Here is a 25311-nt window from a genome sequence, read left to right on the forward strand (position 1 = left end):
GGGGGAGGGAAGGTTTGCTCTTGGATTCAATTCTGCGAATGGGTGGATGTGTGGAGGAATGGGTAGCTAGCTAAAGGGGAGGGGAGGACGGAAAGATAGGTGGGTGAGGTACAATGTATGGGATAGAAAAGTCGAGAGTCAAGTGATCATGATAATGGCTTCCGGTGGGTTATCGATGCTGGATGGATGGATGGCTGGTTGGCCCAGGGGTATCCCTAGTTTTCTGCCCTGCATGCATGCTAAGAAGGCACGAAGGGTTACAGAGTCCATGCTTTGCGAATCACGCTGGCCGACTCAGTCGTTCGTTCGTTCGGTCGAGATGGGTGACAAGACTTGTGTGTCTTCGCTCACCCCGTGCTGGGTGGGTTACGCCGTGATGTCCTTGTGCCGTGTTGGTACAGTGCTGTGTTGCGAGTGAGTGAGTGAGTTAGTGTTCATCTGCACTACATAGTACGGAGCATTGCACTTTGCACTCTGCCCCGTACTCCGTAAAGAGCACGATCAGAGTCGACCAAGTATGAGGAGTAGTGCAAATGTCTCTACGGAGTACGTTTGTGCAATCGTGAGCACAAGACAGCGTACGGGAACCCGGATACCGGGTCGACGACGACAGCAGCATAGGGAGTACGGACGTACATACATCATGAGCGACGGTTTGTCTCACGGATGGCTTACACCACATAGACGTTGGGAGGAGAGCGGGTTTGAATCTTGTTATTGTGTGTCGGTGCGAGGGGTGGCTAGGCTATGGATGGATGGACGGATGGATGGCTGTTTGCCTTTTCCTTTCCTCGTCTTCTACTTCGTAATATCGTTTCTCTCGTATCGAGAAGGTGATTAAATGACGCTGTATAATTTCCTCCATGATACACCATGTCGTTCCTGGGGTGTGCTCTGCTCTCTAGGACAGCGGACACCGTAGATGACCTGCTTCCCATGCCATGGACAATGCCATGTTTTCTTCTTAATCATCATTATCGGCTGCCCATCCTCCCGCAACTTGAATCAATGATGGAACTGGATGACGGTACTTACAACCGATGTCTTGGTGTGATAATTGGAGTGGCAGATAAAGATCGCGGCGGGGTTCAGCGATAGTCAGGAACACTGCATCGTTCCTGAGATTGCAGGTACATTGCTTGAAGCGATCTCGGAAGCGAGGAGATGAGATGCGCTGCGCAGCAATCTAGAAGAGTCCTGCTAATGGGTGTGCTAATAATCTGACTATGGCGAGCAGAAGGCGTCAAGCCTGGGCCGGGACGAAGATCTACCCGTGGAATCGCGGAAAGATCATAACGAGATTACTCGAATGCCGTTCATGGGTATATTTCAAATCACTCCAATGCGCGTTGGTGGGCGCGCGCTCGAGCTTCTCGACTGTCATCACTTGGTGGTGGTGGTGGCCCTCATGAGGCTTTTCCCGAGGCTCCGGCACCGTCATCGCCATCGCTCTCGCCATCGTTCGACTCTGCTCCCGAGGGTGTGGAACTTCCGTCGTCATCTCCCGAACTCATCTCCACATCGCCATTCGCATCCTTCCCATTGGCGACGCCCTTCTTGCTGTTGCTGTTGGCGCGGAATTGCTTTTGCGCTGCGCGCTTCCTCTCTCGTCGTGTGAGGAAGTCGACCTGCGAGCGAGAGGTGGACAGTTGCTCGAAGGTGACCTTCTGTATGCGCTGGAGGCTTGCTAGCTGCTTCTCGAGATCCTTGATGCGGGCCTGGGAGGAGGCAGAGGCCGCGCCGTCCTGGGTGCCCTCTTCTGCGTCTGCAGGCAGGGCTGAGAGAGACATGAAGTCAGCTGCTGGTGCCACGGCAGCGCTGGTAGGTGCCGATCCCCACATCTCCAATTCCGCGATTCCTTCTTCTAGCATGGACAACGGAAAACTAGGGTGGGCGAGGGCTTCTTCAAATTGCGAAGGCCCTGCTCTCGGCTCGTCTGTTGCAGATACAGCCGGGACGTCGACTCTGCCCGTGAGCTGCACGTTCAAACTGTAATTCGATGGCACGACTGCAGCGGCGTTGGTAAGCGAGCCCAGATCCTGCCTGGGCTTGACCACGGTGTGGACCTTGAACTTTGGCTCCTTCGCATTGGGGAACCCCGTCGGGGCTAGGAATTGCAAGTTGGTTACGGGTCCAGGAAGGTTTCCTAGCGTAGAAATATAGTTTCCCTTCGCGATGTCCCATGATGCAATCTTGCCGCTTGCGTGCCCTGAGATCAATGTCTGCCCATCCCAACTCAATGCTACGCTCACTGCTCCGCCCAACTTTTGCGATTCGGCGTTAAACCTAGACTTTGAGGAAGGCTGGATGGGCTGATGAGACACGGATCCATCGCGGAGTATGTCGACAGGTGTCGTCTGCTGGAGTTCGTCATAGAACGATACAGTTTGTAAACTGCCATCTTCATATGCGACGAAGAAAGCCCGGTCGGCGGGATCCAGAGTCACGGCAGTGGGGGCCTCGGGTAGAAGATATGTCCTCAATGCCTGCCCAGTGTGATAGTCCCAAACGATGGCCGACTTGTCTTCTGATATCGAAACAGCAATGTTGGCCGTAGAATGACTGTGGCCGCAAGCCAAGGAAGTGATTGCGGCGCGGTGGGTAGATAGAGTATGAATGGGAGTGCGAGAGCTATCGGGAGCGAAGGACAGAATGTTGGGTAGGGCCCAGACATGAATCATGGAGTCTAGAGAGCCGGAGAGGAAGAAGTTCGACGTAGGATCTACAATGAGCGAGGTGACGGGCTGAAGGTGCGAAGTGGACGTAGATACGAGGCGGCCTGAGGTTATCTGCAGTAACATTAGCTATGCGTATGCCTTTGTAATTGACATATCCCTTGACTTACCTCCCACGCTAGAATCCTCCCACTGCCTGTCCCAAGCAAGAGGACGGTATCCTCCAGTGCCAGGGCGATGCTGTGTATTTTCTCTGGGAAAGGGATCAAAGCCTCCTGATTACCCTTATCTCTGCTATATACATGGATGAGCGCCTTGTCCGCCTGCGCCGTGAAGATGTGCGAGCTGCTGACGGCGAGTCCATTTGGTGCCGATGCGCTTTTCTTAAAGATGTGCCTTTGCGCGGCCAATGGCTGGAATTCGTGGTAAAAGATGCCAGCATCCTTGGTGACTCCGGTGTTCGGTTTTGTGTGCGCGGCGATTGCGGCGACAAAGTGCTCGGTGAGCATGGTGGATGGTTCTATGCGTGCACCCTAATAATGTAGATTGGTAGTAGATATTTTTTGAAGCTCTCAGGAAATTTTTGGCGTGAAAGCTCGGGATCTGCAGAATTGGACCGAGCGTCACCCACCCCTCGGTATGAGATCATGCCGACAAGAGAATTATTGAATCTACCCTTGGACATCAACAACGTTCACCTCTACGTGCATTACCATGTGACTTTGATAATGTATCTTGCTAGCTTGGTAGATGATCTACAGAGTACAGATCTCTAGGCATCTGACAACGATTATATCAGATCAAGCCAAGCCAGAGCGATCCATTTGCCTTGAATCCTTCGTCGGACGTCGGAGCATTACAATTACAAAGCATCTCAATATCGCTGCTTGACAATCCCATAACGCCCATCCATCATGATTCCCACATGCGGTTCTCCCAAAGTACTTGCTCCGATGAATAGAGATTTCCATCCTTGATGTGTAAATATTCTTTTAGTACGAATGTACGACCGTACGATGACCGACTGCACGCCTAAGCATCTGCGAGGTGTCTCGACTTCATTGAACGCCGGATTATTCATGACCTGGTTGGTAACATTATAGAGATGTATGGAGATTTCTGAACCTCATTGGCCGTTTCCGGTACTTGATGTGGGTTTTGTGCTTTTGGAATACATCAAGCCAAGATGATGCTTGCTCCTACGGGCGTTATGTTGAAGCCATTACATATATATCAGAGAGTTGAATCTTGAAGTATATAAGTAGCTACCATTCACGAGAGTTCAATCTCATAACATCTTACAACACTCAATTCAGCTTCAATCAATCATTCACCCCACGAAAGATATTCAAAGTAACTGCTACCATGGCAAAATCCCCAAATGTCTTCGGAGTCCTCGAGCCTCTCCTAAAGACACTCAAACCATCAGAGGTCGTGAAGCAGGACAGTGCAGAGTACTCCACTCACACTCAACCCTTTGCAGCCCAGAATGACCTCTATCCCTCTGTCGCTCTGGTTCCCGAAGATACGCAATCACTCAGTCGTATCATCCACTTCCTCTACACTTCGAAGCTCGATTTCAACATACGAGGCCATGGGCTCAAGTCTCCATCTGCACACGATGTCATCATCAGTATGACTCGTTTCAAAGGGTTCACTTTTGACTCAACCGAGAAGACGGTCAGTGTCGGTGCGGGAATGACTTGGCTCGAAGTCCAAGAACAAATGCGTGAAGTGGCCCCGGATCATACTGGTAAGCGGAACTGAGATCTTTTGAAGTCTACAAGGGACTGAATTGTTGCAGTGATGTCAGCTCGTGCAGCACACGTCGGAGTGGCTGGATCCATCCAACTCGGCGGTATCAGTTGGTTGTCCGGCGAGCGAGGCTGGATCTCTGACCCCGCGAATTTCATCGATGCGGAAGTTGTCAAGTATGACGGATCGGTGGCGAATGCATCGGATGAGCCTGATCTGCTCTTCGCTCTGAGAGGCGGTGGTGGAGGGTTTGGCAGTGAGACATCCCCCCCAGAGACGCTTGCAGTACACGTGCTAATTTTATTCCTCCCAGTCGTTACAAAAGTCACACTTCGTGCATTTCCCTACCCTGATAAAATCTGGAGTGGAAATATAATTGTTCTCCGTCACGAATTGCCACGCTTTGCACGCGGTCTCGCTACTTTCATCTCTACCAATCCTACCCCATCTCGAGTCTCAGCTCTTTTGATAATCCCAAGTGGCGGGGAGAAGACCGAAGAGGGCTTTGTTGGCGGCCCACTCACCCTCCAGGGCAGCCCACTCATTCTCCAGGTCTACGATGCGAATGGCAGTGAGCATGGGAGGGAGGTATTTCGCTTCGCTCTTGAGATTCCAGGCGCAATGGAACACACATCCGAGACGGATTCACTGGGTGTGATGGACCTACGAAGTAAGTAATCTGCACACAACAAAGGAGGAGATCAGGACTAACAATCGATTCAGAGAGTTCCGGTCAAGAGAGAGGAGCCCAGAATATGTACTCGGCAAGTCTAGGTCTGGCAGACGTGGATTCCAACACTATCTTACGAGGAGTCGAGTGGGTGGACAACATGAAGACACAGATTGGAGAGGGATCCATGATGATATTCCAACTATTTGCTTCAGTGAGTATCTCATGAAGTACCATGCCCTGGTAAATACTGATTAGACACAGTCGCCACATCTCAACGCCTCTCCAGGTGATTGCGCGTGGCCTCGCCCTACTGATATGAAGCATATCTTGTTATACTCGACAGGATGTGATGCCAATGCTTCTTCGGAGCAATCAAGTCTTGCCCGCCAGTTAGCAATAGATGCACCGCAACAAGTGCTAGGGGGAAATTCTGATATTCACATTGCTCCTTTGGGGCTAGAAGAGTTTCACGACCCTAGACCGGTAAGTTTGCCCTGCACTCTACGGAGTATCTTCCTGTCAAAATATCGCTAATGTGGCTAGACATTTGGTGCTCATTGGGAGAAGTTGGTGAATCTGAGATCAAAGTATGACCCAGAGCGACGATTCAAGGGGCTTATTGGACATGAATTGTAATTCCATATCGAGAGAGCATGTACGATGCTGAGATATATAATTCAAAGCAAAGAAAATTATATTCAATTTTTATCTTTTAATGACCAAGTTATTTTCATGATGCATGTACTCGAGCACCTTATCCATTGTATGGTCAATTATTTCAAGGTCGACTGTTCAATTAACCTTGAGATATAATTAATAATGCAAACTTGCTTGACCACCAAAGTGTCCGCAGCACAAGTACAAGCAGGGCTCAGAACCGAGGGAGCAGCGCCCTTCCTAACTAGCAATCCCTGTCCCGTAGCCCTTCCTTAGTTTCTTATCTTATCGAACATCATCATACATAGTTCTCACTCTCCCGATTCCTATAACATTCAATCAAAAAGACAAGACAAAAATTTCTCCACGCAACATCCTCCCAACTTCCACACAAACTCTCTCACTGAATCCTCTCACCCCCCGCGCATGCGTCGAATCCCCCACCACATCCGCACAAACTACCTCAACTCCCTCCCCCTCCTCCGCAAAATGGCCACCACCGACGCCCCTCCGCCCACCCGCCCCATAAAGCTCCTCATGATCCACGGGTACACGCAATCCGGCCCTCTCTTCTACGCCAAAACCCGCGCCCTCGAGAAGATCCTCATAAAATCGTTCCCAGCCGGCGTGTCGCTGCACTACCCCACAGGACCCATCCGCCTGTCGCCCGCCGACGAGCCCTTCCTCGCGACCAGGGACGGCGGGGAGACGCCGGAGGACGAGATCGATGCGTGGGCGTGGTGGAAGAAGAAGGGGCAGGGGGACCAGTACGTGTATGAGGGGCTCGATCGGGGGTTCGCGCAGTTGGCGACGGCGCTGAAGGAGGAGGGCCCGTTCGATGGCGTAATCGGGTTTTCGCAGGGCGCGTGCGCGACGGGTCTGCTTGCTTCGGCGCTGGAGCCCGGGAGGAAGGAGGTCTTTGAGAAGTTGCAGAAGGAGGGCGGTATTGAGTTCCCGAGTTCCTTGCTCGATGCGTCGGGGGAGACGATTCATCCGCCGTTCAAGTTTGCGGTTTCGTATTCTGGGTTTGCGCCTGTGGGCGTGGATGCGTATAGAGCGTTTTTCGAGCCGAAGATTAAGACACCACTTTTGCATTTCATTGGGTGTTTGGACACCGTGGTAGAGGAGAAAAGGAGTCTGGCCTACATCGATACATGCGAACAGCCCGCAACTTTGTATCATCCCGGAGGCCACATTCTGGCCAGTCAAAAGATTCATGTGACGGCACTGATTCGTTACATCTACGAACAGCTGTACAAATCAGAAAACCCGGATAAAGCAACGCAGGAAGAGAGCGTCGAAGATATGGATGTTCCATTTTGATCGGATTCTGCACATCTGCATTTTTGGGAGCGGGACACGCATGGCATCTTCACATTGAAATAGACAGTATAGATCAGTAGACGGCACGAGCAATTGGCGAAGAATCTATATTACATCGCGCTCTATAGCGCGAGGCCGAAGTTACTGTAGAATCCGGCACGTCTAGGCCATCTCATGGCTGAGTTCGAGATCCCTCTTTCTTGTTCGTCAACTCATCATTTCTTCGCCTTGCCTGCTTTGCCCTTCTCAATCTTCGTAGGTTGTATACGGGCCATCATTTCTTCCTTGGTGATGAGATGGTCGATACGCTCGAGTAGGCCTAAGAGGCTCTTCATGTTTCCACTCCACTCATTGAGAACGTCATCAGCATCCCTGGGTTTAGCAAAGCTGACGATACGTGCCGGGCGGTCGATTTTGGCGTAGATGGTCTTTGCGGTAACCAATTCACTGATGTACTTCTCCGTCTCGTCCTCGGTAAGATCCAAGAGTTGCGTGAGTCTAGGAATCTGAATTCGAGTGTAATACTTGGCAACAACGCGCACGTTGTGCTCGATCACACGTTTGCGCAGGTCTTGCCATCTCTGATGTGCTTTGGGATCCTCTGAATCATCCTTCTCTGCGTCAAAGACATCTGAGTCTGTCAGGTGTGGTCCAAACTGCTTAGCAACCATGGGCCACCTCATCAGCTCGGGTACTGTGAAGAGCTTGACCAACTGGGCGTCTTGGGTGATCTGGGAGTTGCGCGTGTCCCTCTGGATTCGGTGAATGAGATCCGATTGCTCGTTATCGTACGGTGCTAGGATGACGAAGTAAATGACACGTTGAAGAATCTGTTTGCCCATTAGTAAATGAAACCGCAAATTTATGTTGTATACGTACGGCTCGAAGCTTCTTGGGGTCCTCCTCAACGGCCTCGGTATCTAGCACCTGTCGGTAATGCTTGCAGACCTCAAGGTACTTGTCGTCATGCTTGGCGAGCATAATTTGTTGTTCGTAGTAGCGTAGCTTCAAGTCGGTAACGTCATCTTCAGGCTCAGGCGGGGGCTCATCAGCGCTCCGCGTCTTCTCCTTCTCTTCCCGCTCCTTCTTCTCCTTCTCGAGTTGTTCTGGGGACTTCTTTGGTTTCCTTGTGAAATACCTCTTGCTGATCTTCCTGCTCAAGATGCCTGCCTGTGTCCACTCGTTGCTCTCTATGCAAAGCGCCACTTGTTGAAGAATAAACTCTGTCTTCTCTCGGCGAGTCATGGAACCGAATGTCTCGACCTGAAGTTCGCAGAGGATATCGGTCGCCGCCTTCACATCGCCCTGTTCCTTCTTGATGTCCGAAAGAATGCGCGTAATTCTAGCCCGTTCGACTTCGACGAAGATCTAGTTTGACCGTTAGTATTTGCCCGGCCGCAAGTAGCACGACATATCGTACCTTGCCCTCGGTGACGGTTCGAAGAGTCTCGATGACCGATAGCTTCGTCTCTAGGTTTGGTGTATCGTCCAGGAATCCCATGGCTACCTGCACCATCTTGGTGGTAGCCTGTTTGAGCTGGCCATGCTTCTTCGAGAGTAGCAACACTTGCTCATTCAACAAGCTCCAATCTCCGGCATTCTTAGCTATTGTGCATATTCCAACGAGAATCCTGGAGGTAGAGGCGAGATCGGAGGCCTTGAAAGACGTAAGTATCCAGCACATGATATGACTTGGTGGAGAGCTGTACCTGGCGGGTCTGTTTCTCCAAAACAAGCAGCTTCTCGATTGCTCCCTGCGGGTTTGACTATAGCCCCTTCGTTAGCTCGGTCTCATTCATACGAAGAGCATGACCAACCTGTCCAAGCTTCTCAGCCTCTGGGAGAAGCTTATCGACTTCCTTGGTGAAGTCCTTCTCGGCCTTCAGCACCTGGCCGCTAGACATTGTGATGCGGGGTTGCTGCGGAGCTCGCAAGTGGGTGGCGGTGTTTGGAGAGGAGTCCGGAGGGTGTGTATATGGAAACGAAACCGGCAGTAATGTTGGGTTAGATTAGATACGTAAGGTGTGTTGTGTTTGATGAGATGCTGCGGTGCTGGAGATGATGAGCACTTGCGCATTCGGGCGGCGGCGAAACTGATCCGCCGTAAACATTCACGCACGTGACCCGACTTTCATCATCTAGTGCACGACCAGACATGACTTCATTGTTATCGCTCTTCTCGGTCTTCTGGAATATGGATTCATAGATATTTCATTAGTGATATAATGGCAATTCTCTTCGCACATATTCAATTCTTGGGCCTCCGGCGAGTTTTGACTGCACAATTCACCTGATGGCAGGAATCTATATATATCGGAATTATCAAGTGAAGAATCAAAGCACTAGAGATCTCATCAAAATATTACGATAATCTGATACTCACGATTGAGGCATTTCAAGGGAAAGCATACAACACCACTAACTCATCCACCTCCTGCTCCCTTGTCCGCCCCAACCTTGGCCTCCACCCCAACCTTGGCCTCCACCCCAACCTTGGCCTCCACCCCAACCTTGGTCATGCCAGTCAGAATAATAAGAATTTGAGGGATACTGAGTACCCCGAAAGCTGTTTCCTTGCGAGCCACTAAAGCCGGACATATGCGATCCTGTACCATACGGTGCATTGCCATAGTCGGGATTTCTGGAACTAGGCGTGGCCTGCACAGTACCTATATGAGACTGAGCCGGTGCTGGTAGGCCAGTGAACCGTGGAAGCAATGCTTGAAGCTCACTGTGCAGTTCAAGAGCAGACCTGAGGAGATGATCATTACCAACATCAAGTCTGATAGGGACGGTAGGCTGGCAAAACCAACCGCCACGTTCAGTAGGAACTGGCTGGGACGCCCACTTCCTTGTCGTTGTCAAGATGTGGTTCATATGCTCTTTGAAGTGCTGGGTCACAATATCGTGCCAAAGGGTTGGAGGCCTTTTCATCCAGTCTATCATAGCCAAATAGATGGTCAATCGGCGTATTTTGTCACTGTAGACTATGTGTTCATGGCCCGTTGGATCCTTATCAATATCTGGCTCATTGCTAAGCGGATCTTCGCAAAGAATCATCGCCTGAATGGATACCAAGACCTGGAGGATGGTCGAGACTGCGGGCCTCCATGGCTCGCCGGGAAATGTGTTAAGGAGGGAGAGACATACCTTTCCGTTGGGATAAATGTTTGGATTGATGCCATATTCGCCTCCTTTTGTTCCTTTGAAGAGACATTGGGGTGGAGCATGGGGATAATTTGCCGGACAAAACAAGTCGAACTCGAACAGTCCGTTCTCATAAGGCGTATCAACAGGTCCCACGATCAAGAATTTTAAGCAATCGATCCTGGATGCAGCGTACCTGACAAATATCCCTGGCGGCAATCCAGTCTTCAAGGAAGCTATCTCTGTTATCAAGCGTTTCATCCGGCCTGGAAAGGATTGTGCTAAACCCTGAATTTCCCTAGCGAAAACATGAGTCGCAAATATTTGGTCATCGCGCACTTCTGTTACGTTCTGTAATTTGCTCATGGGTTGCACCTCATGCCTAGATCTTGGAGCACTCTCTCCCTTTGGAAGTAAGCGGGCTGCGAGGTCATGTATCTGGCGACATATCCAAAGCATATCCTGGCCCTCGCGGGTCTGGAAGTCCCGCTCATTCGCCTTTGCTGCGTTTAGCATTAGTTCACTCTGAATGCTCAAATTCTTGAGCACCTCGGATAGCGGCGATGTTCCTTCTGGCTTCTGCTTGCCGCGGGTCTTATTAGTCTGGAATGACAGGGTCAAGAGATTGACCGTGTCCGGGTGCAATTGTCTCTCCTGGAATACAGCCTTTGCTGACGTGGTGGGATGTGATCCGACGACGCCGACGAAATCAAGAACAGCCTTGTACAGGCCTCTTCGCTTTGTAGCCTCCTCGAGTGAATCATTACGAAGGAGCTCAGCTGCCTTTTGTAGAACTTTGCTATTCAGAAGCATGCTCGTAACAGCTCCATGTGGATTGCTATCCATCGTGGAGCTCTTCCCTTTGTAGGGACACAGCTCGACAAGCATCGAGAACATCGTTTGGTAGAACTTGTCCGATATCTTCTCCTTGCTCTCAGCTCCGGCTGATGGAGGTTGATTCCTCGATCCGAATACATGGCTACCGCCGAAGAACGGATTTATATGGAATTGGTCAAGACCATAGTTTAACTCTTCATACCCAGTTCCAGATCCCTGCTGGCGGGTTCTCGTGCTCATCGTAGATCCCTCTCGCTGTTTCCTCGCACAGTACTCCTGGTCGAAGCCGCACAAGAGAACCCACAGTACGAACATGCGCCCGCGACTGCAACACCACGTAATATACGTCTCAGTGGGCTTCTCACCCACCTTCACCGTCGCCTTCTGTGCTGGCCAGTTCGCGCCACAGCCAACGCAGTTAGATGTCGCGCAGCGACTGCATTTTATAATTGAGCTGATTGCTTGGCCGGAGGCCCAGGACCCGAAAAGCTTCTCGACACTTGCTTGTTTGCTTAGCAGGGGGCTTTTGCATTTAGTGCATTTTCTGGTCACGATGTATTCGACAAATTCGGTGTAGGTGTTGAAGACGCGACCGGAAGGTTTCTGGGCTGCGTTTTCTGGTCGGGCGTCGCGGCGTAATGTCCCTCCCTTTTGGTTTGTAGACTTGTTCTCAGACGCTGACTTTCGTGGGTCTGGAGCCATGTTTAATAACGATTTCTTGCTTGTGTAAGATGTTTAGAAGGTAGGTAGGGAATATGCTTTCAGATTCCAAAGAACTCTCGCCGCCTTCATGGAAATGGTGAACGTGTTGCTTGTGTTAGAAGCATGGCAATATTTTAAATCAATTATGCAAGTGAATATATAAGTCGGTGAAGAAGTTGGAATCCATACGCAGAACAAAACAGTCACATGATCAGTCAAGATGTTACAAAAATGACATGAAGATGTACAACACATGGAGACTCAGGCAATATCTTGTTACCGTGAAATAATCTGTAACAAGCAACCATTCACACTCCCTTTGAAACTGATTGTCAATAATTTCGATTCAATATGCTAGTCAGTACCAAGAGAGCCAAGGGCATCTCATATTCTCAATGCTACATTCAATATCATTTCCTGCGTTTCTTCGTCATTTTGCCCAAACTCCAAAGGGTGAACATCTATTTCGTTTCGTTCAACCAATGATGCAACCCCCAAACTCCGAAAAATGAATAACCAATTCATTCAAGCACAATTACAACACCCTTCTACTTCTCCATCTTCTTAACTTCGATCGCTTCACTCTCCACCGTCCCTGTGAGCACAACTTCCCCTTCGCTAACATCTCGTGCCTCGGCGATGGTTGATTTCTCCTCTGGAACGCCGTAAAGCACGTACTGCCACCACGCCACCTTCCTCAGTTCCCGCTCGACGGTTCCCAGGCGGACCTTGTCTTGGCTACCGAACTGTTGAGCGAACCTCGTACCCGGCACCGGCCTCAAGCCCAGAGGAAGACGGTACGGCCAGGGCGTGGCTGCAAGCACTGCGGTGGTTTCCTCTGTAGCGGTGGCAGTGATGAGGTTCATTGATGATGCCCGGGGATTGGGGGCATCGTAACGTGGTGTGATGGCGGCTGTGAGTGGTCGTTGCTTTCCGTCATCGTCGCCGGTGGTTGAGTTTTGTTGGGCGTACGGCACGCCGTAGAGGTCGCATCCGGGAACCAGGAACGGCCCGTCGATCAATGAGGTGCAGATTTGGGGGCTGGGGCCGACGAGGGGGTTGAGGCGAGAGGGCCTTGGTGTCCATTTTGTGGTGACGGTGCCTTGGATGGCGGAGTGGCGGCGGTGGTCGAGGACGGTGGGGGTCTTGTTGAGGTTTTGGCGGGAGAAGTTGGGAAGGAGCCTTCGGAGGGCCATTTTTTTGTGGATGAAAGAGGTGGATAGTTGACGGGATGGATTTGGTTTCTGGTATGATGCGGTTGGCGGGCTGGATAGCTCGCAGGGTGGATCTTGATGGGATGGGCCTGTATTGTTGTTTGATGGATTTGATGGACTTGATGTGTGATGGATGATGGGGGCTGGCTGAAAGGCTCGAAGGGGGTTTTTATATATTCGATGCGGACCCGTCATTGAGGAACGTGGTAGGTAAGTGTTAGGAGTTCCAATATATAAATGTTGCGCGCCAAAGAACGACTGCTCGAAATATCGGGAGAACCATCAGGAAACGACCAAAATTGGGGAAAGTCAGTATAGAAGAACCGTAAGAAGTCATAGGCTTGTTCGTGGACAATGCCTCGTTGTCAAATTGCAAGGGAAGATTGTGGTCAACCACGGTATATTAATTATTGAACACGGATCTCCTGTGAGTCAGAAGTTTTGATTCGAATGTAATTACAAATGTGTTAGGTTGAGAGTTATTGATGAAGTAGGATGGTATGAAATACAGTAAGAGAATTTTGGAGATGAAATGGAAAGCTTGAAGGGAAATGTGGGTATCCAACGTCCAATCCAAGATTTGCTTTGGTATATGGAAAAAAAAGAAAAGTTTTGTAAATGCCGCCGAAAGTACTGATCAGTGTTCAAATTATTTAAAAGCGAAAGCGGAAAGTGCGCAAAGTGACTCAAGGAAAGGGCACAAAGTTCGAGCGCTTCGAGCTTTGGCCAAGAATAAAACAAGAAGAAAGGCAAAACGAAGAAGCGGTGATCTAATCCTCGTGCCATGTTGGCACCCATTCCTGACCGGGGAAACTGGTGGCCCTCATGACAGGTTCGTCATCTTCTTCGGCAGGCAGTTCGAAAACAGGCCGAGCTGTGGTTCCCGACCTGGCGACCCAGGTGTTGCCATTTGTGCTTCCCCGCACACTTCTGAGGCTGCTGACTCTGCCTCCGCCAGAGACACTGCGCTCCAACTCTCTAGCACGAGCACGAGCTCTTTCTCGCTCCTCCCGGACGCGTTGGTTCTCTATCCTCTGTGCCTCGGCTCGTTGGAGTCGTTCTACCCGATCGCGCTCTTCGGACTGGAGCATTTGGCGCATGAGGCTGTCGGCACCCATATCGGCGGACGATCGTTGGGGCGAAGCTGCCATCGTGGCTGGAGTAGGATGTTGCAAGATTCCTATGGAGGCTTGACGCTGGCGGGGTTCGCGAGCACGGTCTTCATTGTCAATCGTGATATGTGGAGGTCGGTGGCGCTCCTTATCCATACCCTCGTTGGATATGCCAGGGCCGTCGTAGGAAGGCGGTGGCTCGTCTGGTGGCTGATCATAGTCTGACCGTTGAGTCCCAGACTGACTGTCATACCCCTGCATTTGGCTGTGCTCCTGCGGGCGGATGGGTGGAGGCTGGCTGGCCGGGAAGCCTGGCCTTCCCATGTGGTCTGGTGGAGGTGGCGGTGGTAGCGTACTTGCTCTAGGATCTACAGGACTTCGGATGGTCTGAGGAGAGAGGGGAAGAGGGTAGGCTGCAGGTTGAATGGGCGCGTTGGGATGTATTGGTGCAGGTTGAGCTGGCCGCTGGTTCCCTGGCTGGGGTACTTGTGGAGGTTGTTGCTGATGTTGGTTCTCTGCCATGGGCCTCGAGACATGCTGTTCCTGCGAAGGGTCTATAGAATGAGCAGGGCTGCGTGGAAGAACCTCCCGGAAACCACCTTGCGGACTGTGGTGATGTGGGGATTGTTGGTGCCCATGTAACTGCTGCTGTTGCTGCTGTTGATGAGCTCTCGCAGCTGCGATCTGTGGAGACTGAGATTGAGCCTGGCTAGCTGGCTGCGGCGATGGAGATTTGCCCGTCCTTTCAGCATGTAATTGCTGATTATGAGCGATTTGCTGCTCCATGTATTGTCTTTGTCGCGCACGCACGATCTCTTGTTCCGTGGCACCAGCAGGCAGATTCAGATTCCAGGGTCGCTCTACTGTGGAGCCCTCCGAAATGCTGCTCATTCTGTTCTGGTTTCGCTGCTGTGGGTTCTCATTTGGCGCTCCCTGGTTAGGGGCAACGACTGGCGACACCAAGGACACAGAGCTAGAATCCGAATTGTGACGCTGCCCGGCAACATACTGAGACTGACCAGATATCTGTGGTGATAGGGGTTGCATCTGCCCATCCGAGTTTTGCCTAGTTGTATGGGCGGGTGGAGGCTGAGAGTGTTGCTGGTCCGGTGCATATCCGCTGCCAGACGATATGTAGGCACCTTGAACATGGGTATAGGCTGCTGGGATGGGAGGAGTTTCGTACGTGATACCACTGGGCGGAGAGCTCACACGACGCTGGTTGTTCGGCGCAGCGGAATCGAAGCTAGGATTGGGAATCGGTGATGACACACTCCGTACAGACTGATTAGTAGGGGCAGATAAAAGTTGTGGAGGTTGCTGTCGGAATGGCTGCTGAGGAGCCGACTGCGGAGTTGCAGGAGATTGCTCTGGCAGAGGAAGCTTACGATCCGGCTGATAGTAACCTTCGCGAGGAGGTTCATACGGTGGCTGGCCCTCGTCCTCTTGAGATGGCCTGTGAACAGCAACTGGAGACTGGGTACCTGGCCCTGGTCGACCATGTTGCTCACTGGACCGCCGGGAATCGTGTACCATTCGGAGCTGCCGAGTGCCTAGGTAAGCAGATTCCGCCGATGGATTTGGGCCTTGTTGGGAACCTGGTTGGGGACCTTGTTGGGGACCTTGCTGGGGACGCTGTTGATTTTGCATCTGCATCTGCATCTGCATTTGCATTTGCATTTGGATAGCGTGCTGCCTTTGCTGTTCGTTGTACGGAGGCATTGGCTGTTGAGGCTGACCCTGAGGAGGGTAGCCCTGAGGCGGCATTCCCCGCGGAGGCATTCCCTGCGGAGGCATTCCCTGCGGAGGCATTCCCTGCGGAGGCATTCCCTGCGGAGGCATTCCCTGTGGCGGCATTCCCTGATGCGGCATACCAGGATACGACTGCCCAGGAGCCAAAGGCTGACCATACGGCGGCATAGCTTGCTGTCCAGGGCGCATTTGCATCCTCGGATCCTGACCTGGCCATTGCTGCACGGCGGGGGCCTGGACTTGGGGGGCAATTGGATGCTTCTGAGACTTTTGGGCCTTCTTCTCTTCCTTGCTCAACTTGACTTTCGTCGTCGGGATGTTATTTGCGGTCGAGCTCCGGTTGAACAGACCCCCTAGAGCAGAGAACCTCTTCTTCTTCCCTGTTTCCGGTACGCCTGTGGACGTGACGCGTTGCTGCGGGGAAGGGCGTGGAGATGCACCAGGCGGCGGCTGCTGAGGTGGGATCCCATGAGATGGGGCAGGGCTCGAGGGGTATCTAAGATCGAGTCGCGAGTCTGCGGCTTGGACTTTGGTGCTATCTTGGGAGACGTGGGAAATATGCGATTCTACCCCAAGGCTGCGACGTCGGTGCGCTGGAGGTCCTACGCCACTAGTCCGCCTAAGACCACGAGTTGCAGCTTGATCTGCAGGATCTTGGCTTGGTGACGGTTGATAGGAAGCCATGCCATTCGGGTCCGCATTTGGTGGTACATTGCCGATGGCATTGCTTGGTGGCGGTGGAGTAGGAGTCTTTGATGAATTCGAGTGAATCTTACCACCTAGACCTTTGAAGACGGCTGAAAGTTTTGGTTTCGAAGAAGCCTTCTCTTCCTGTTTCCTTGTATGTTCCATCGACAACCTGGACAGAAAATGTGGGTCTCTAGCTTGTTGCTGTTGTGCCATCATGATTTGTTGTTGACGTTCATACTCACTGGCAGGAGGCCCCATTAGTTGTTGCGACCGTGGATCCTGAGAATACCCTTGCGCGTTCAGCGTTGGTTGTCTTTGTTGATTCTGCTGGAAGAATCTAGGATCTTGGAAACGAGGGTCCTGTCTGATAGGATCTTGCATCCGGAAGCCTTGGAGTGATGCATTTTGCGCCATGGGGTTAAGAGGTGCATTTCTCTGGTTGGGCGCCTGTAGAGCTGCTGCTTGGGGCAGGGGAGAGACGTTGCTCATCGGAGGTGATGACACCTGGCTCTGTGGTTGAGACTGGCCATCAGCAGATCGTATACTTCCGTTGGGAGGAGATATAGTCTGATATCCCGATTGTGCATCTGGAGAATTCTTGCCAATTCCGTTAGGCTGGTTGATACTTTGTGCATGCGAATTGTCTGCTACAGAGGGCCCAGATGGACGGGGTTGAGCCTGCTGAGCGAGCAACTGCCCAGGAATCTGAGGTACGGGTGGCGCATCCTTATCTGCTGTACCTGTGGGCGGTCGATTTATCTGATCTTGAGGCCTGCCGTTTGCATCACGATGGCTCGAAACGAAGCTCATGGGACGCTCTATGCTGTATCTGGTGGGCGGCTCTTCCAGCTCCTCTTCCGCTGGTACTGGTACTGGGACTGGTACTGGGGCAACCGGCGCTTTCGAATTCGTGCCGTTCGATATCACGGGAGTTTCGCCCGTACCAACCCTAAGTGGCTGACCAAGTTCATCCTTGACGTCCTTCACGACTCCATCATGATCCGCGTACAAATCATAGTCATCGCTGTCAGAAACAGCAGAAGTCGATGGTTTGGATGGACCCGGTTCTTCCGCGACTGGCCCAACTGTGGGTGCTTTTCCTGGCGATGCCTGCTTCTGGCGACTCGAAGGACGGGATCGTCCCCCGCTTGAAGCTGGCGAATAGGGTCCACCATCGGCAGAGACCGCCGAAGATATCGCAGATAAAAGCGATTCAGTACGTTTGTGGTACGGAGGAGACTCTGCTGGAAGGTCCAGGGCATCGCCTGAATGACGTTGTTTAGGCTCTAGATGGGTGGGTGCCGATCGAGGCCCATAGTCACCGATCGCAATGCTCGGCGGCATTGCTTTCATTGGATAAGTGCCTGAGCTTGATGGTTGCTTATTGACTTGATGCTGTTCGAGGGTTGGGATGGCAGGGCTAGGCATAGGGGGCGCGTCACTGTCATCAAGCTTATCAATACGCTGGCTACCACGCCGGCTACCTCCAGACTGAGACGGAATGCCGACACTCTCCTGGTCCCATGCCTCTGTCTCGAATGAGGAAGTGGATTGAGCGAAATACTCGACGGCGTGGACGACTTGATATGGGGAAGCAGAGAGACGTTGTTGCAAAGGAGGTCTAGCGGCTGCCAAGAGCGCATCAGGCCCTGTCACGCTATCCGTGCCACTGCCACTTCCACTGCCACTCGCTTGCGGGGCGCGCGGTGTTAGATCTCCCTCCTCACCATCGTCACCCTTGATTACAGGCATCTTGGCTTTTGGTCCTGAGCCTGGTCCTGAGCCCTGGTTCTCGGCCTCGCCTGATGCGGCTGAATCAAATTCGGTTTGCTGCTGATGCTGCTGCTTTGGTCGCTGTTGTTGCACGGGTTGCTGTCGCTGCCCCTGCCCCTGCTGCTGCTGCTCCCCCTCTTGTGGTCGTTCTTGCTGATGGTTCACGACAGAAACATTCTTCTGGTGCTGTTGCTGCTCCTCCTCTTCTCTGTCGCCAAATGCGCTCTCCAGGTACTGCTTGAATTCTCGCATGGGAGTACCAATGGATGCCGACGCTGGGCTCATCATCGTCATCACCTTTGGGGGCGGCTGTTTTCTCATTGTCGGTGTTGCATCTGCATCCGCAGTCGCATCTGTCGCGTATGTCGTGTTGGTCGTTGCCTGATCGCGTCCGGGCGGCGATCGCATCGCTTTTATTCCACCTTTGCGATTGCTTTCAGCCTCGTCGCTCCCGTCGACTTCATCGTCTAGCTGGTGCGTTGAGATGGGTGAGACGTCGCCTGCCCCTATTTCTAGGCGCCCGCTGCTCATGCCTGGCTGTGACGTGTGCGAGGAGGCAGGTGCAGTGATGAGGACTGGTTTGGTGGCAGAAATCATAGGGCTTACATCGACTCGTATTGGCAGCCTTCCGATCCTCACTACTTCCTCGTCATGTGATGTCCCGTTTGGCGCGTTCCTAGGGGCGGCGTCGCTTGAAAACGCCGCCACGGGCACGGTCCCTGGCGATTGTAATGGTGTTGCGGGAAGCGGGTCGTGATTCAAAACTGGTGGCTGGTCATCGTCATCGTAGCACTCAACCTCGTTGCTTGTCTCAATGGAGCCGACATTCGGCCCTACAGGTTTAAGACCCACATTGGGAGACTGCACCTCGGAGGAAGTCTCTGTCGCTGGAGAAGTACTCGCAGCAGCCTCGGTTTGTATCTCAGATGAAGGGTTTGGTTGCTTGCCATGATCTTCATCTGTTGCATCTCGGGGTTCTCGGACTTTGTCCTCATCAGGCTGCTGCCTGCGCCCATTGTCGATCTCAATTGATGGCTGAGCAACGACTTCGAGTACTTCGTCCGGCTGCTGAGACGAATCATCATCAACCTGACCCATTGCCTCTTTGACCAGCATTTGGAAAGGCTCCTGGGAAGCCTCTTCTGGTGTTATTTGTTTATTTGTCGTGATAACTCCATTGCGATTTGCATCATCGCTTCCGGCGACTTGTTGAACTTCATCAGAATCTGCATCTGATCCAGCGTCGTTTGCATCGTTTTCGCTAACCTTTAGGTTTCCAAGACCTGTGCCTTCTTCTGAAGATGTCTCTTCGATTGCTCCAGTCTCGCTTGTATCGTTTTCGTCGATGTTGATATTCCCGTGATTCTTGTTTTCCTCCGCAGATGTGTCTTCGATTGCGCCCTTATCGTTCGCATCATTATGTACGGCAACTGGTTGAATTTCAACAAAGCCCGCGTTCGGTCCAGCATCATTCGCAACATCTTCATCAGCCCTTCCGTGACCCTTGACTTCCTCTGAAGATTCCTCTTCAATTGCTCCAGCAATCGTGTCCCTTTCCAGCATCGGACTCGCGCCCAACATTCTCCCCTCTATTCCCTCTATCGGCGAAGGACTCGAATACCTAACCACCGACTCCAACATCCTCTGGCTCGCCGTCTCGGCCCCCTCAATCTCGTTCGGAATCGGTGGGACGGGTGGAATCTCTCCGTCGCTGCCCTCCCTGCCGCGGTTGATAATCGAGAACGCACTCGTCGCAGGGCTGGGCAGGATCCCCAGTCGTTCGGGAGGTCGAGTATTGTCTGGGACGGAGCGCGGCGGCGTGGCAGCGGTGGTAGTGGTGGTGGTGGAGCCTAAGGTGTGCAGACTCGTCGCCTGTGGCTGTGCAATGTCGTACCCGCCGACGACGTCCCAGTCGTCTGGCGCGCGGAATGAGTGTGCGCGACTGCTACCATCCTCCCTGCTCGGCCGTCCAACCAAGTCCAGTGGGGGCGGCGTCTCGCGGGGCGGAGTGCTCCTCGGCGTGGCGCCGAATCCGAAGTCGAGGGGCAGCGCGATGGAGTTCGGTCGCGAGCGGGAGCGGCTGGAGCGGTGGAACGGGGACGAGAAGCGGCGTTTCTTTTTGGAGTCTTTGGGGCTCTCGGTGGGAGTCTCCATGGACATTCGGGGCGTAACGGTGACCCATTCGGGCTCCTCGGATGCCTCGCGCGAAGAGGGCGCGGAGTCGGAAGGGGCGTCCTACATCACAATCAACATTTTGTGTCTTTTGTATAGCTAACGTTGTGGGGAACATGATTTGGATTTTAAACATTTCATTTATGGAGAGACATGCCATGGCCCCCTTTAGAGAAGGGGGCCGATCCATCAGAGAATGCGGTAAACAAGACAGACAGCACTGGAAACGAATGAAGCTAGACAACGTGAGAGCTAGAGGCGTGTTTCCAGCCGATCCAACAGTCTTGTCAACCAATCCCTCAAGTTCGTAATGAGAAAAAAAAAGGAAATCGTCGTGAGCAAGTCATTCGAGCAAGAAAGACCAAAGGAAGAAGTTTGTGAAAATAACGAGAGGAAAATCATTTATCTACCTTATCGCCACTTCCGCTTGCCCTGAACCGGCTCTTTCCCTTTGCGAATAGTCCCTTAGCTCCCGTCATGCCCTTGCCGCTCAGCACGCCAGCAGTGTGCAGTAGATCCTTTCCTTTAGCCTGCATCTGTTGGCTCGTGATTCTTGCACCGGGACCGCCAGAACTAGAGCCGGCAGGACGATGTTCTCCAGGTCCACTCGACAAACTTGGCGCAGTAATGGGAGAGCCTTGTTGGTCGGGGTGCTGAGACTGAACGCTGTGATGTTTGCTGAATAGGGAAAGCGAAGGGGTTGCTTTGTGACGCGATGACATCGAGGCCGAGGAATTGACGAACGGTCGTGGCTGAGATGGTGTCTGAGATGCGAGCTCAGGATTGGTGATCAAAGCAGAAGCAATCCATTCATTCAGGCCATGATCTGCGTTGGCCCAGTAATCTCTAGTCTTGTTGTATGTGACTATCCTCTCTGATGGGGATTTGATGTTAGCAATGTCTCGGAATCCCAATGGCTTATCTCCTGTGGGAGACCTTTCAGTTGGCGAAGTAGCAGATTGCGGTGCAGTAGGAGACGCGGGCACTACGGCATCATTCAATGCTGATTTGGCCTGGGGGGTTGAAGTGTCCTCCTGGCTGCCAATAGCCTGGGGAGGCTGCGATGCAGGGGACGCATCAGCACTGAGGCGGGGAGGCAAGTCTACAGCCTCAGGGTTGATGGCAGAGTTGACCACATGTAGACCAGACGCAGGTGAAGCCACCCTCTCCGGCTCACTTCCAAACTCTGCTGGACTAGCAGGTTCGTTGGCAGATTCTGGAGGTGGAGTGGGAGCACGCACGTTCAATTGTGCATCGTTGGCTGGATCTGGAGGAGCTGTTGCAGGCGTGTGGCCGGGTCCAAAGAATGGCTCGGGCACACCTTCGAACGACTGGACAGAGTCCTTGGTCTCTAATTGCGGGTTCGTTTGTGATTGGGAAGACTCTCCTTCCTGCCCAACTGACGGTTGAGCACCAGCACCGGCTTGTGCTTGCTCATCTGCGTCCGATGCCTTTGATGCCTCCCAGCTGAACCGATTGAGCAGAGACGGCTGTGGCACGGAAGGAGGAGGCACTGCTGATGGCCCCGAAGCTACAACAGATTGCTCGGTGCCACTGCGCTTAAGGTCCTGAGATGGTCGACGGGAACCATCATCATCGTCAGCCCAATAGCTGTCATATTCACTGGGTAAGATTGAACTCTCTCGCTGCTTGGTAGATGCAGGATCAGGTTGAAGTGACATGTGACTAGGATCGGAACCGGCAGTTTCTGAGGCCCGTAGCGGACTCAAACTTGCAACAATCTCCTTTCGAAGCCTGTCGCTTTCTTGATCATGAGCAGACGGATCGGTACTCAACTGGGGCAGCATAGCTGGCCTTGTTGGAGTCTGCAGCTGGCTGCCTGGAGAAGTGGGCTCGGGACTTTTCTCTTTCAGAGGTGGGGGAGGCGGCACATCTTCGAATTCTGGAGTGTCCTTCTCTGGTGGAGTTGGAGGGATGCTTGAAGCTGTCGAGGAAGCTGCTCGATCAAGTTGAGGACGAGAGAGATAGACATCGCCCACAGAGCGGGCATGCTCCTGTCCTTCGCGATTGTCTGTAGGTTGCATGAAGCTCGACCCGACTGATGCGTGAAGCGCATCACCAATGGCATTACCGGCTGCTTTGAGCGCCGCAAGTGGGTCCGTCTCCGATTTGGACGGCTCAGCGGACGAGATGGCATGTTTGTCCGTAGTAGGAGTCAAATCAACAGCACCAAGTGGCGACGTCACGGCATTGTTTTCGCCAACATGCGCCGTGTCGTTGGCTACTTCCGTTGCGCTCGAGCCCAAATTAGAATCCGAAGGCAACTGATCCGTTGTTGCAGACGATTCCCATTGACCTGGCAATTTTGGTCGGAAGCTGACTTCTCGAGCCGCTGTCGGCCTTTCCGTGGCAGGTGCTGGCTTTGTAGGAGACGAAGGTCTTGAGTTATCTTGGCTTTTCTCCCAGGATTGAACGCTTGTCCTTGATGCATTGGACTGCACTGACCCTCTTCGCGAATGGGAGACATCTCCGAACTTTCCAGCGAGCTCTTGCACACGACCTTTGCTGGGCGATTCTGAGCGGGATCGTGGAAGGCTGTCGTGAATTGGTGACTGAGCATTCTGATGAGAATCAAGAAAGGCGTCTCGAGATTCCTTGGAAGCAGCACCTAGGCCGGGGGGAATGTGCTCCGGGCTCGAATTAACTGCCGACGCGATATCGGCTTCACGGTCCGCATACTCAGCAGAGGGTCCACTAAGACCTCCTTCCATAGCGTCAACAGGAGACTTATCAGAGCTAAGGAAAGCAGACTCAGGTTCGCGTGTCGGTTGTTGAGATTGTAAGGCGGGTGCGCGAGCAGGGCTTTGGCCACGAGAAGGCGTGATAAGACCACTCTGGGGTAGGGACGTGCTGGAAACAGTGCGAGATTGGCTGGGGGAAGGTTTTCGTGCAACCTGGTACGGCCCTTTAAGCATACCTGAAGACGTTGGTCGAGAACCGGGCGGAGTAGATTCACTCGCCTCTTCGACAATAACAGGGGTGCTTCCATCACCACCAAGCTGGTTGCGAGTTTTCAGTGCTGCCGTTGCAGAGCTCGGGACGCGGCTCATGATTGGACTGATTCCGGCCGTGCTGTTGGTGTTACTTCGCGAGATCCCTTCCTCGTCGTCCTGTTTCGAAATTGGGGTAGGTGGCACTGATCTCTGATCATCGCTGCGAGTGAATGCTTGGTCAACAACTGAGCGGAAGCCCTGGTCATCTGGAGGTGCTGTGACCGACGGTTGTCCGATCTGGGCAGTATCCGACCAAAACTCATTGTCGAAAGCTGATAGACCCCGCACCGGTGGTATCTTGGGCTGGTTGGAAAAACTCTCCGATTGCTGAGCGATAGATCCCTGCGTAGAGTCCGCAATGTTGCTACCCACCGCGGCATTAGGCGCATTGCCTGCATCGTTCACTACTGACGGTTGATTTCTAGGGTGGCCCATAGAATCTATGCTCGGACGTGACGAGTCTATTGAAGAACGCTCCCTCTGGCGCTCTTCCTCGGCGCGTTTGTATATATCAGCCGGACGGATGAAGGGAAGAGGTTTCCCAGTGTCGCGATCCGTTGGGGACATGGCGGTTGGTGAATCATACTGAGCTGGAACACTCTTGGGAGCGAACTGCGGTTCAGAGCCAGTCCCTCCAGCTGCGGGCAATCGCGTCACGAGCGGCGGGGGCAGAGCGGAAGGACTGAAGTCCCTTCTATGTTGCGGAGTGTCACTTGTATCCGATTCCGCAGCGCTTGCTTGTCTGATTCCCGGGTGCCTCGTGTCCACAGTAGGCGCAGGCACGGATGCGCCATGTGGTTGCTGCCCGTAAGGTTGTTGCCCACCGTGAGCCACTCCCGCCTGGCTTGATTGAGGGTACGCAGAAGAGAATGTTCGAGACTCGTCTCCCATCTCAAAGGAATTTCGTCTTGCGGCGCGCGGAGGACCTTGCTGCATGGGATCCGTGAAGCTCCTGGACGGTTCACCTATCCGTGGGCGATAGGCGGGCTCCTGTGGTGGTGGCGGTGGAGGAGGAGCTTGCTCTGTACCGTACTCGTCGTACTCGTCGTAATCACCCCAATCGTCGCCATCGTATGCATTCTTTTTGGCTTCCACCCACTTCTTTGTTTTCGCGCGATTGACATTTGTTTTGAAGGATGGCGGCTGACCAGCTTGGAAGACGTTGGGTGCTTGTCTGTCTCTTTGGGCATGATGTCAGTATGCAAAAGCTGGCAGGTTACCGAGATCATCACTTACAGCGGCGACCGAGCTGAATCCTGCGTGAATCTATACGGGCCAGACATAATGACATTAGACTGGAAGCCCAACTGCGGGAGCCTCTATGTTGTGTCTCAGGAGAGTGTGCGGTCTCGCGCGGAGACGACACTTCAGGGAAATGCCCTCGGGCCTTGCTAGATCTCGCGGCGCATAAACAGGGGGGTTATGGAACACAGGCTAAGGGCAGTCGCAGAGCCAGGGAGTGCGAGATATCAGTTCTAGGCTATATTCGACGAGCGTTGGGAGCTCAAGGATGCGATTTCACCGCGATGGTATGGTATGCGAGGGTCAAAGGTGACGAGGGATGTGGTGTGAAGGTGAGGGCAGGGCTGACTTGAATTGGAAAGCATGACATGGGACATGGAATTGTATTAGTACAAGTCAGTATGGCTATGGATTGGGTCATTCTTAGCGGCAATGCAGATCTCCAAACGCGCCACGACGAAACCGCATAATATTCTACAGCTACATATGTGAGTACTTCATACCTATGAGGTAGTTACAAGCAATTACGTATGTCTGTCTACATGTGCAATCTTTGTAACCCCGTGGCGGTGA

General features: G+C 52.7%; 7 protein-coding genes across 7 annotated transcripts; 2 read left to right on the forward strand and 5 right to left on the reverse strand.

The window, feature by feature from the left end:
* Positions 1-1406: 1406 nt before the first annotated feature.
* Positions 1407-3184, reverse strand: BU24DRAFT_339881 (WD domain-containing protein; the record flags this gene model as incomplete). Its single annotated transcript, XM_033523206.1, has 2 exons — positions 1407-2789; positions 2846-3184. The coding sequence occupies 2 exons, from the start codon at positions 3182-3184 to the stop codon at positions 1407-1409; spliced, it is 1722 nt and encodes a 573-aa protein (XP_033390671.1).
* Positions 3185-4040: 856 nt separating this feature from the next.
* BU24DRAFT_458191 (FAD binding domain-containing protein) lies at positions 4041-5739 on the forward strand (the record flags this gene model as incomplete). Its single annotated transcript, XM_033531606.1, has 6 exons — positions 4041-4428; positions 4480-4686; positions 4744-5100; positions 5154-5314; positions 5365-5586; positions 5647-5739. 6 exons carry the CDS (start codon positions 4041-4043, stop codon positions 5737-5739), a joined length of 1428 nt encoding a protein of 475 aa, XP_033390672.1.
* Positions 5740-6249: 510 nt separating this feature from the next.
* On the forward strand, positions 6250-7083 carry BU24DRAFT_338231 (FSH1-domain-containing protein; the record flags this gene model as incomplete). The annotated part of the gene is made up of 1 exon (XM_033523123.1): positions 6250-7083. The coding sequence occupies one exon, from the start codon at positions 6250-6252 to the stop codon at positions 7081-7083; it is 834 nt and encodes a 277-aa protein (XP_033390673.1).
* A 215-nt stretch (positions 7084-7298) lies between these two features.
* BU24DRAFT_338519 (uncharacterized protein) lies at positions 7299-8987 on the reverse strand (the record flags this gene model as incomplete). The annotated part of the gene is made up of 5 exons (XM_033523136.1): positions 7299-7913; positions 7963-8451; positions 8504-8740; positions 8793-8849; positions 8901-8987. The coding sequence occupies 5 exons, from the start codon at positions 8985-8987 to the stop codon at positions 7299-7301; spliced, it is 1485 nt and encodes a 494-aa protein (XP_033390674.1).
* A 1123-nt stretch (positions 8988-10110) lies between these two features.
* BU24DRAFT_338104 (UBC-like protein) lies at positions 10111-10491 on the reverse strand (the record flags this gene model as incomplete). The annotated part of the gene is made up of 1 exon (XM_033523114.1): positions 10111-10491. A coding segment is annotated over one exon (381 nt), but the record flags the coding sequence as incomplete, so codon positions are not given.
* A 1826-nt stretch (positions 10492-12317) lies between these two features.
* BU24DRAFT_471504 (uncharacterized protein) lies at positions 12318-13097 on the reverse strand (the record flags this gene model as incomplete). Its single annotated transcript, XM_033532691.1, has 1 exon — positions 12318-13097. A coding segment is annotated over one exon (780 nt), but the record flags the coding sequence as incomplete, so codon positions are not given.
* Positions 13098-13379: 282 nt separating this feature from the next.
* On the reverse strand, positions 13380-25078 carry BU24DRAFT_417989 (uncharacterized protein). The gene is made up of 3 exons (XM_033526861.1): positions 24733-25078; positions 20893-24676; positions 13380-20545 (listed from the first exon to the last, which is right to left on the reverse strand). Exons 1-3 carry the CDS (start codon positions 24777-24779, stop codon positions 13754-13756), a joined length of 10623 nt encoding a protein of 3540 aa, XP_033390677.1. The 5' UTR covers positions 24780-25078; the 3' UTR covers positions 13380-13753.
* Positions 25079-25311: the final 233 nt, after the last annotated feature.

This window comes from Aaosphaeria arxii (assembly GCF_010015735.1).
Source record: "Aaosphaeria arxii CBS 175.79 unplaced genomic scaffold BU24scaffold_1, whole genome shotgun sequence".
NCBI classification, from domain to species: domain Eukaryota; kingdom Fungi; phylum Ascomycota; class Dothideomycetes; order Pleosporales; genus Aaosphaeria; species Aaosphaeria arxii.

Coding starts and splice junctions, on each gene's coding strand:
- BU24DRAFT_417989 (XM_033526861.1), bottom strand. CDS start 24,779: ATGTCTGGCCCGTATAGATTCACGCAGGATTCAGCTCGGTCGCCGCT. Junction 24,677..24,732: donor GATTCAGCTCGGTCGCCGCT/GTAAGTGATGAT, acceptor TCATGCCCAAAG/AGACAGACAAGCACCCAACG. Junction 20,546..20,892: donor CAAGCGGAAGTGGCGATAAG/GTAGATAAATGA, acceptor ATTGTGATGTAG/GACGCCCCTTCCGACTCCGC.